The 12,089-nt window shown below is 45.7% G+C and overlaps 1 protein-coding gene across 1 annotated transcript in view; it reads right to left on the bottom strand.

Annotated features, from left to right (window-relative positions):
• Nucleotides 1–12,089, bottom strand: part of ATRN (attractin) — a 251,188-nt gene that overhangs the window by 183,347 nt on the left and 55,752 nt on the right. Inside the window, exons 2-3 of the mRNA XM_090035106.1 lie at nucleotides 8,136–8,219; nucleotides 4,283–4,396 (exon numbers count right to left, since the gene is read on the bottom strand). Of these exons, the coding sequence (XP_089891232.1) occupies nucleotides 4,283–4,396; nucleotides 8,136–8,219 (198 nt within the window). The remainder of the gene's footprint in view (nucleotides 1–4,282; nucleotides 4,397–8,135; nucleotides 8,220–12,089) is intronic.

Below are 12,089 nucleotides of genomic sequence, written 5' to 3'. Positions count from 1 at the left end.
ATCCCCACTCTATCCTCTAGTGTCACCACACTGCTCCATAATTTGGTGTCATCGGCAAAACTTAGTCAGCCCGCTTCTGACACCCAAATTCAGTTCATTTATGAATACATTAAAGAGTACTGGTCCAAGTACCGATCCCTGGGGGATGTTACTGGTCACCATGCGCCATGTTGACTCTGTTCCATTGACTATCACTCTGTGGGTCTGACCATGGAGCCAGTTCCCCAGCCATGTAAGGCTGTCGAAGCCACAGTCCCCCAATTTTACCATGAGGACATCATGGGAGACCAAGTCAAAGGCTTTTTTGAAATCCAAGTATATAACATCAACCTCATCTCCCTTGTCCAGTATCTAGAGCTTTTAACTCAAACTCCAAAGAGGTGTCATAAAAGCATTAAAAGAAACTGACCCTGGCCAACGAGATATAAAAGACCACTTGACTAATACCAACATAGACTAAACATGCACCCCATCTGAAAGGTTCAAGGCAACCTAAGAGAGACCTTAGAAGTACCTAACCCCACACTTTCCTTCCGTTATTCCTTCATTCTCATTATGTGCATTTATTATACCACTTCTTGTATTTAATTTATTTTCTTTGGAGATAAGGTCTGTGAAGTGCATGAAGTGTACGTAGTCCAGGGTGACTCAGGCCTTCACATTGTCTTCCAATATAAATATTGGCTCCCTGATGAATTCATTCATTTTCTGGTGCAATTCCTCCTGGCAACTATCCACATCATCAGAAAGCTGTTTACTGTAGACATCACAACAGATAAGGGCCTTGAAGAGAAGGGGCTAAGTAAGCTTTGCACATACATTTAGGAAGGTTTTACAGGACAGCACAGTAAAAAGTAAAATGTGTTTGTGGAAGACACAGACAATGGAGGCTGGAGAGGAGAGGGAAAGAGCAAAAGCAGTCGAGATCAAGGGCTTCAACGAGTGTTTTAGCAGTACTTAAAGTGAAAAAATAATTCAACAGATGCCTTTACTCTCCCTCCATCAAAATTAGATGCATCTGTTATTTCTTGAAGTCTGTTTACTGAACAAAACCATTCTGTACTAATGAAGAGTGTAATTCAAATACCGACTAAAGCAGCAATCAAAAAATAATTGGATATATAACTTCCGTTCCCTTGAAAGTGCGGCTGTATTAAGCTCGTACTCTTTTTTTCCCCCCTCAGGCACAGACTTCTTGGTGATTTACAACATGGTTTTGAAGTATGAATCACAAAACGTTAATGTTGTGAACTACCTATACCCTCAATTTAAAAGCCCAACATTTTTTGGAAAGGATATGAACACTGCAGGTACAGGTCAGGTTCATACCACTGTTACAACAGCATACTAAGAATTAGCTTAATTAGAGCAAACTATTAGAAGTCATGATGGCATTTTTTCCTCAACTCATGTATCAGCTCGGTGTGTGCTTTTAGGCAAGTTACTTTAGTCTCTTAATTCTGTAAAGTTTTCCAATAAATAAAATGAGAAAGACAATGTAATTGTGATTCCTGCTTAAGTTCAGAATAGTTCACAGGAAGTTAAAAATTTGCTGATGATACCAAAATTTGGGGCGAGGTGAGCACGCTAGTAGGGAGGGAAAGACTGCAGCAAGACCTGGATAGGTTACAGGGGTGGGCTGACATAAACAGGATGTGTTTCAATACTGACAAGTGCAGGGTGCTGCACGTGGGCAGTAGTAACCAGCAGCACGCTTATAGAATGGGAAACTCCCTTCTTGAGAGCACAGAGGCAGGACAGGATCTGGGAGTCATTAATGACTCCAAGACGAACGTGGGCCGACAATGCGAGGTCACAGTTGGCAGGGCTAACCGCACCTTGTCGTGCATCCACAGCTGCATCTCAAGTAGAGCCAGGAAGGTGATCCCCCGCCTCTATGCGACACTGGTCAGGCCACAGCTGGAGGACTGCGTCCAGTTCTGTGCGCCCCATTTCAGGAGGGATGTGGACAGCATGGAGAAGGTCCAGAGGAGGCCACTCACATGATCCGGGGACAACAGGGCAGCCCCTACAATGAAAGACTGCAGGACCTGAACCTGTTCAGCCTTCACAAGAGAAGGCTGAGGGGGGACCTGGTGACGGTCTATAAACTCACTAGGGGCGACCAGAAGGGCTTGGGAAAGACACTGTTTCCCCTAGTGCCCCCGGCATAACAAGGAATAATGGACACAAATTATTGGAGAGTAGGTTTAGATTAGACATCCGCAAGGACTACTTCACAGTCAGGGCAGCTAGGAGCTGGAACCATCTACCAATAGAAGTGGTGCTGGCTCCTACCCTGGGGTCTTTAAGAAGAGGCTTGATGCCTACCTGGCTGGACTCATTTGAGTCCAGTTTTTCTCCCGCCCAGGCAGGGGGTGGGACTTGAAGATCTACAAGGTCCCTTCCGACCCGACTTCTATGATATGATTCAAAAAAGATATTTCAACATGCCTGCTTTCAGTAAAAGACTAAATGTACAGCCTCCATCACCACAAAAATTAAAATTTTCTTTAGTAAGCCAAGATCCTTTTTAAGCATAATTTTTTCATACCCGTGGTCTGTACCCCAATACTCATTTTCTTTGCCCCATACAAAGTAGAAAGGCACTCACAGAAAGTGCAAAGCAGTTTTGAAACAGTATTTTAAAACTGAATTGAGGAACTGGGGAAGTTCAGCTGTAACAGTAGTTTTGGATACGGTTGGCCAACCTGATGATCACGGAGGATGCAATTCCAACAGGTCATTACCTATTCACAACTAAGCTGGAAATCATGTACCGTATTTCATGGTGTACAGGTTGACTGGATGTATAAGTTGACCCCATTTTATGGATCTAAAAATTTAGGAACTTTGTAGATCCAGTGTATAAGTTGACTTAATTATTTGGATCAGAAATATGGGGTCGATTTATACTAGCCCCTGTATGCCTTCACCGTGGGCCAGGCACCCAGGAGGTGGACATATGCTGCAGCATCGCTCGCAGGGGATAGGGCCAGGCTTGGTGCTCAGCTGGCACAGCCCAGGCAGTGCTGCTTGCAAGGGATGGGACCTTGCCAGCTGAGCACACCCAGCCAGGCCCCATTCCCTGCGAGCGGCACTACTTGGGCCATGCCAGTCCAGTGCTAAACCTGGCCCCATGCCCTATGAGTGACACCAGGCTCAGCACTCAGCTGGCATGGCCCCATCCCCTGCAAGCTCACTATGGAGATGTTGCTCAGCTGGGCATCGAGTCTGGCCCCATCCCCTGCAAGCAGTGCTGCCTGGGCCGTGCCAGCCAAGCAATAAGCCCAGTGCCACTCACAGGGGACGTGAATGGGGTCATTGCTCAGCTGACATGGGCCAAGCAGCATTGCATAGTGATGGCAGGGAGTGCTGCTGGTAGGTGAAAAGGGTCAGCTCGGGGCCAGGCTGGGCCATCGCTGGGGTGGAGGTCCAAAGTATTGATATGGTGTGTGTATAAGTTGAGGTTGAATTTTAAGCGTTAAAAGTTGGGCTTCAAAACTCAACTTATAAACTGTGAAATACAGTAGTTCAAAGTGAAGGAAGTGAGAGCAATGATGCCTATTGCTACAAACAAACAGACATTTACGTCAGCACGTCAGTTTTAGAACTTTATTGGGAATGTAAATTATTAACCTTTTGCACTAGCCACCCGGATGACTTGAATAACAACTAGTATGGTACACGCCCTGGGAGAATCTCATTTCATCTGCACGGGTTTTTAAATGATTACCCCATCACTGTGCTCTCTGAACATCTTCCAAGAGAAGCAAACAAAAACATCTCTTCCTAGATAGCTGGCAGGAACAAGCTTAACATTTTATTCTTTAAAAACATTGATAAACTATGCAAGTCTGAGGATACCACTTGGTTTGCAAGGAATGCACCATGGCAGCAGTTCCTAGTTCCATCTACAGGGGTGCAACCTGGATCTATACAGTTGTCTACCACAAGTAACCCCATCTCCTACAGGCAGATAGGACTGGCATACTAAATACCCTCCATAAAAAAGGCACCAATGTTTTTAGCAAAGGATTATTTTTTTTCCATACAAAAAACCATGGATGTACTCAAGTATATGAATAACTGAACACAGACAGCAAAAAAAAAAAATCATCATTTTTACTGTTGCTTGACTATGGTTTAAGAAACGGTACACTTCGCATCCACAAAATACACACTGTGCCATATACTTTGGTTACTAGGACACATTTTTAAACCTGAAATCAAAGCTGCGGGCATAATATACAAGTTTCATACTGCATGCTGTGGGACTTACCTAAAGGCTGCAAGTAATGGTGCATAAATTGAGTCTCCATCATACACGTACAAATGGTCCCAACTGCACTCAGTTGCAAAGTGATTAAACCGAAGCCTTAGGATTGTGTTTGGCCTAGAGGGGAAGAAGGGAGAAATAAAGTTACAATTCAAACAGTACATACCTGACAGCACTTGCAAGCTGCCATGATGTGCAGTTCCACTCTCAGAACAATTTAGTTACTGTATTTGTTCAGGATACATGGACAAACACACCTCAGGCATCAGACACTGGATTCTTTTTTGGCTAGTAATGTCTGCTGTAGGCACAACTGTACTACCTGTGTCCCTGCCACCCCCCTATTGAAGGTCTAAAAGGCAAAGACGACGTAACTGTCCATTTCTTTGCCAATACCAAATACTTTGGTCAAGAAATTGGAAGGAAAGTGGCATGGAATTCGTGTGGACAAGATCTCAAAGGACCACAAATTACTGCACAGTAAGTCACCTGTCATTCAGTTGATTACTCGCACACATTTCACTCTGGATGACCAATATGCAATTCTCTGCTTGGAGGTGGGTAAGACTTAAATGTAGGACGCAAGATAGCCTAACCAAAGCACACTGCAAATTTAAAAGCTTCTCTCAAAAAGAGCAGTACTCGCTAGGGATGTGAACCAAGCTCCAATCAGATGCCTTAGTGATTTCAGACGTACAGACCTCTTATTACAACAGGGGCCGAGAGAGCTCTAATGTGGCCAGGCAAATCTAACCTGGCTAACTCATAAGGTCTTATACAGGTGGAAACTTACTTAGATAATCTGTGAATAACGCCAGACACTAACCTTCCCTACAAAAAGCCAATGCAACCTGTGCATGTTCCTGAATGATTCCACCAGCCAACATGAAAGGACAACGTCCTTGCTACATCAAGTACATGAAATTTAGCTTCCCCTGGGACTGACTGCATCACCTTCTTGAGGGGAGAAAATGGGGAATGGAATAGATTGTGTTTCCATGCAACTTGAACAGTTTGAGGAAGAAACTTCAAGGAGGCCCAAAAGCAACCCTGCCCCTGCAGGACTTTATATAAGGAGGACAAGGCTATGAGAAGCTGAAGCTCCCCATCCATTACAATGCAACAAGCACCAAATAAAGCAGTCTAAAGTTACAGCGAGTACAGGGAATAGGCTGCCAAAGGCTCACTGGGGAGACTCTTAAGCCCTGCTAAGGGATATTGCTGTTCCAAGAGATGCGGGGCCTTCAAAACGAAGGAAAAAGCATGCAAATCATGTTAGGAATCTGAAAGGCCACTGGATCATGTGTGTAGCCCTGGATAGGAAAGCAAAGCAGAAAAATTACCATCATGTAAATCTTTACAGACTAAAGGCTAATAAGCACTCCTCTATTGCTGAAATGGGTATCAAGGAGAGACTTGGTTGTAGAAGCTCAAATAGAAATCTTCCACTAAGTTTGTAAGTCAGCTGAGCTGGGGCTTTCTTGCTCTGGAACAGAATGCTCTGAACTTCAGCCTAAGGGTTTCTGTTCTGTGGACATGAGCCAGCCAGCATCCAGGGCTGTCAAGTGCAATACTGCTGGGAGTGGCTGCAGGATATGGAAGTTATTCTGCAAGACTGGAGGCTGCACTTAAAGGCGCAGACAGAAGTGACAATTTTTGCCAAAACTGGCCCCTGAAAGCATTCTACAACCATGATCGAATGAGTGCGTGGCCACAGAGCACCTTAAAAGGGCCCAATTACATGAGGGTTCAGATAAAGGCGCTCCAAACTAGAGCACCTTCATTAACTTCTGTCTGCGCGTGCCGGGAGCAGGCCTAGGCAGAAATGCAGCCTGTCTCCCTGGAACAGCCCCAATTTGGAGCCTGATCACCCACTGTCCTGCCCAAACAGCTAATACTTGTTGGGCCAGGAGGATCATCCTAACTCATGGTCCTTTCTGTAAAGCGCCATAAGTTAGACTTGGGAGCTACATTTCTGCCTGCGCCTTTAGAGGCATCATCTCCAAATACCTGGCCCATGCTGGGACTATCAGAACCAGTCCCAGATCTTTGCCACTGTTTCCCCAGAGCCCTCTGTCTCTGGGGAATCAGACAAAACATCTATGATGGTGATGCTGCTCCTTGATTAACTGGACTCCCTCTGGAAAACTTCACTTGCAAAAGATGGTCTGTCAGAGTGCAACTCTGCCTAATCACACAAGATTGTCTGAGAACTCCTTGCCACGTTAATTCACCATGGCGTTCAGGACAGGAAGGTGCAGAGCCACTGATATGATCTGACTCGTAATTCACAAACTCTGGAGCAAAACAGCTTCCTCCCAAAGCAGAGACAACATTGGCTCTGTCTGTTGCTGATGTAATGTGTAGCTGTTCAATTATCAGCACCTAAAGCAGGGGTGGACAAAATCTGGCCCATGGGCCAGACCAGGCCCATGGTAGACTCCATTTCCCAGCAGCCCCTGCCCTCCATGGAGACCCCAGGAGCAGCAGGGCCACAACACATGCGGACTCCCAGGGTGCCCATGGAGAGTGGTGTGGGCAGGGTGGGAAGCTGCTCTGGGGCCAGGATCTTGCATTTGTTGAGATAACGATCCAGATGGCCCATCCCTTTTCTTTGTGGAAAACAAATAATGAAAGTAATACTCTGACCCTGAACCATAAAGTCACTTCACCTAACAGGCCAAGTTGTAGATGGCATTTTACTACTACTTTTAACAATGGGGCCTTGAATAGGAACAATACAGGATGGTAAGAAGTGACTAGAAACTTGTAAACTATCCCTTTGTTGACAATCTTCAGCAGTCCGAGCCCAGGTGGCGGTGGCTGTAGAGGACACTGATTTACAGTGTTGCATCCCAGCAAAGCCAAAGTTGATGAGCATATGGATACTAGGCTGGTCTTCTTTATAGACATTTGTGGTTTTTAGGGACTGCTTCTATCAGCAAAGAAGTCCCTATAAGATCATTCATTCTGAAAGCCCTACAAAAGAGGGAACATGAGTGAAAGAGGAGCTGCTCCTTATTCAGATTCTGACCAATTCAGCTTTTCTTTATAGATTCGAAACAGCAATCTCATTTAAAACCAAGCTGCTTCATGCATCATAGCTGATCACTCACAATTTGAAAGAGAGAGGGAGAGACTGGTTTTGTAACTGGTGCCAGCGCACACACAAAAAGAAGTCCAACAAAACTTGTGACCATTATACCATGAATCAGATGACAGTCAGAGGATATACATTAGAAGTGCCATTCCTAAAAATTACTGGAAACCAACTACTGTAATCAATTGATCATTGCAGTAATAAAAAGGAAAGAACGCTGAGGGTCTTCCACAGTTTAGAAGACTTTTGGGAAAAGGTCACCTGATCCTCTGAAGTCATTATGGTCTAATGAGTAAATATACATTTGAAGCTGAACAAAAGTTCAGTATTTCTATAAAGATTGAATTTTCATGTACAGAAGATTTCTTTTTCTAAGTTTGACCTCTCTGCTTATAGCATTATGAAAAAGTTACCAATACAGTTAAGCTAAATATCAGCTTAAATATCAGGATATTTGGAGGATTTGCACCTGTATTATTTAAGGTATTTTACGCAGATCCAAAGGAGTTTGAATCGGATGTGAAGTCTTAACAAGAAGCAAGTTTTATAAAGCAATCAAACTTTGGAAACTTGGATTCAGAGGGGAAAAGAAACAGTTTCTTGTACAAGTGTTTTTCCCCTATAAAATGTCATAAAGTAAAACATAAAAAAAATGAGCCAAACTAAAGTCAAAAACAAAATATTCATTTAATTGTGCGGCAGGTAAAAGAAATTACTGTAAACAAAGACCTGGGAAATTAAGATGTGGCTACTTACCTCCCTTCAATAAGCCATGTGCATTTTGTTTTGTATTTGTAATTTCCAGGCCCATCTGTTACATACCCAGAAGGTCCTGTTAACCTGCAATTAAAAAAAAATTACAAGTGTAGGTTTCCAATATAATTAAATATTATGGTCAAAAATAAAAGACTTAGCTTTAAAAAATATAACCAGAATTAAAATACCCGGCAATTCTGTTCTCATGTATTGAAAGGCTATTACAAAAGCAAGCAAGCGCAACATAAAATGGGTCAGGTAATTAGGATTCTGGTACTGTACTCTTGGTCTGTCTTTTTTCCCCAGTAGCCAGCCTACTCTTACGCTATGCCAGGGAAGTCAGTACAGCAGTTCTCCTCTATCTCCTTCTCAGTGCAGAGACTGAGAAAGCCTATTTAACAAGACAACTGATAACAGGTATAGAAAGAACATGATTTGTTGATACAAACTGCAAAACTGCTCCCAAAAAACCCCACTTCCAGGACAGGAAAAAATTATTTTCAGAAGTGACGTCTCAAGGGGAACTCCAAGTTTATTCTAATTCACTCTGTTACAATTTCCTGCGTTTCACACCATTTAAGAAAATAACCCATTCTTTCCAGAGCCAGGGTCCATTATATCACATTTCTCCTTTGACGACTGAGGATATATGGCCAGGAAAATCATCCCTGCTCGCCACGTTACTTTGTGACTGCACAACTCTGCCTCCTTGCACAGTCGAAGATTACCCTTCATCACCATGATGGAGCACATCCCGAACAGGTGATTTTAGATGCACAAAACCCAGCACTCAAAGTGGTTGCATAAAAATAAACCCATGACTTGGATAGGAACTGGGGAGTAAGAAGATGCTTCAGTCAGTAAGCAGTATACCACTGTGGGCTGAGATAATAAGCCTGATTCAACTGTATGGTTCCTGATGTACTCCCAGCCCCCCTTCCTAGAAGATAACTAGCTCCAAACCAACATTCAAACTGACAGTTAAGACCAAGACCTGTGGGTCTTTTGCAGTTGGCATAATAATATTGTACTCTGAGCAACACAAACGCAAATGTTAATGACATAAAATCCAGTATTAGTGAAAGGTAAGAGATAAATCAGTGCAGAGGCAGAAAAGGATCTTGGAGTCATCACTGATGCCAAGACGAACATGGGCCGGCAGTGTGGGGACGCGGTCAGGAAGGCCAACCGCACCTTGTCATGCATCCACAGATGCATCTCGAGCAGGGCCAGGGAGGTGATCCTCCCCCTCTACGCGGCACTGGTCAGGCCACAGCTGGAGGACTGCGTCCAGTTCTGGGCGCCGCACTTCAGGAGAGATGTGGACAGCATGGAGAGGGTCCAGAGGAGGCCACTCGCATGATCAGGGGCAGCAGGGCAGGCCCTACGAGGAGAGGTGATGGGACCTGAACCTGTTCAGCCTCCACAAGAGAAGGCTCAGGGGGGATCTTGTGGCCTGTTGCAGACTAGTCAGAGGGGACCAGCAGGCACTCGGGTGTCCCTGTTCCCCCGAGCACGATCAGGAGCGACCAGAAATAATGGTCACAAGCTGGCAGAGGGGAGATTTAGGCTAGACATCAGGAGGTGCGACTTCACAGTCAGGGCGGCTAGGATCTGCAACCAACTTCCAAGAGAAGTGGTGCAGCCTCCTACCCTGGGGGACTTTAAGACAAAGCCAGACAAACACCTTGCTGGGGTCGTTTGACCCCAGTACTCTTTCCTGCCTTGGCAGGGGGTCAGACTAGATGGTCTGCTCAGGTCCCTTCTGACCCTAGAAACTATGAAATCCAAATGCAAAAGCAGGTACCCAAGTATAACCTCGTAGGTTAAGACTAAGCAACTGAGTAGTTGGCAAAAAGTTGGGTTTTTTGCAACTCAGTTCGTCTAATAAAAAGAGATCACATCTACCCAAAGAACCTTGCCTGCCTATAGCCGTGTTGGTCTCCGGACACAACCAAAAACCCAGAAAGACTAAGCAATGCATTCTAGCAAAACCATGCTATATATTTCCTCAGATTAAAGCAGGGATGTCAGATCGGCTGAATGCAGCATACAGAGGCCCATCACCCAGCCCATGGAGCTGCCTGGTGTTGGATCGGCCACATGCCAGCCTCATACCACGTGGAGGACTCGTTCGAGGAAGCATAATGAGCACAGAGCCAATCCGTAGGCCCATTCCAGCTCGTGAACCTGCCCCACATGCCACGTGCCGTGTGCTTGCCAAGTCCGGCTGAGTTGGATACCTCCGGGCTGGAGGAAATGCCTTTGCACAGAGGAGGTGCGCTTCTTGAGTGCCCTGATTTTGCATCTTTCCAACTCCTGCCTTTACCTCACTCATCTTGAAACAGCACATGATACTCTGCCTCCTGCTTTAGTAATGAGGAGTCCTGTTATTTCAGGAACCGTGGAAATCGGAGCTTTCTTCAGGAGAGAAATGTGAAAAAGTTCCAATCAAATCTTCCTGCACATACTTGACTGGGAGGAGGATCAAGTATGCCTTCCAGTATACACCAAGCCAGCTTCATTCACTTTCCTTTACATGCCAAGCAATTCCAGCATTTACGCTGTTGTGTTCTCTATGCACCTGGATTCCCTGGAGTTTACGAGATTCAAAGCTAATGTTATGGGACCCAGAGGAGACTATACTGGATTCTGCTGCTGGAAGAGCAGCAACTATACCAACAACAGCCTCTTCCCACCAGAACCGCCTCCAAGGGAAAAACAGCCTGACAGTAGCAGAAGAAAAAGGACTCTAGGTTCATGCAGGTAACAGCTGAAATAGTGGTAAGTACCATTCACCCCCAAGACATTCAACAAACACTGAAATGCAATATTCAGGCAACTGCTGATTATTGTACAGAACTGAGAGACAGGAAACAGGCACACTAGAGAAAAAGGAAAAAAAAAATCATGAATATTTGCAAAATATTTTGCAGGCATTCGTACTATATACAAGTGCTAGGTATTTTCAGAAAGGTGACAATGATGTTCACAGAGTCATAGACAATGGAGGGCTGAGCAAAGCTTCAGTCGCTGATTCGATTCGGCGATTTGGCCTGATTCAGCAGCAAATCAAATCGGGAGACCCGTTAAAAGGTCCAAATCTAATCTGAAGCTTCCAAAATCAATTCAGAAAAAATTTGGAGAGATTCAGAGATTCGGATCAGCTGGGGACAGACAGGCACAGCCAAGTGGCAGCAGGTTCTCCTGCGGCTACTCTGACTATGCCTGTCTCTCCCTGGGCAGGAGGACCCGCAGGAGAAGCCCCCATGGCTGCCCTGCCCAGCCCCACTCCCACTTGGCACTTTAAAAAAAAAAAAAAAAAAAAAGCCCCACACTCACCAGCTCTGGCAGCAGCAATTAGGGCTCATGATAGAGCCCGCATCCCCATGCAGCACAGGGCAGTGGGGGGAAGCACCTGGCACCTGCAGGGCAGCATGGTTCAGCAGGGCACCACACACTGTCTAGGAGCTGGGTCCACTGGGGCTAAGCGGTGCCAGGCTCCAGGTGACTGCTGGAGCCACCCCAGCTCCCAGATAGCACGTGGTGTCCTGCCAAGCTGTACTGTACCCACATGATGCGACAGCTGCTGCATGGGTGCCAAGTGAGGGGGGTCATCCTTGCTGCCCCCTGCTGCATGGGGAGGGACTCTGCCATGAGCCCCCAGAGACCCCAATCGCCACTGCCAGAGTCAATAATGGCAGAGGGTGAGGCTGGACAGGGCAGCCACAGGGGCTTCTCCCACGGCTCCCCCCAGCCGGGGAGAGGCAGGCACAGCCATAGGAGCCACGAGAGAACCTGCAGCTGCCCGGCTGTGCCTCACTCTCCCCAGCCAATCCAAATCACCACTGAATCTCCAATTCTGAGTCAGGTGAATTGAATGGGAACAGTTATGCATTATGAATCGCCAAATCAAATCACCAGCCTCCGAAATGGCCAAATCTGAATTGAGTA

The sequence above is a fragment of the Crocodylus siamensis genome, chromosome 2, assembly GCF_052110815.1.
Source record: "Crocodylus siamensis isolate JL-2025a chromosome 2, ASM5211081v1, whole genome shotgun sequence".
In the NCBI taxonomy this organism is placed as follows: Eukaryota; Metazoa; Chordata; order Crocodylia; family Crocodylidae; genus Crocodylus; species Crocodylus siamensis.
The sequence above is the reverse complement of the archived record's forward strand: the minus strand, read 5'-3'. Positions and strand labels throughout refer to the sequence as shown.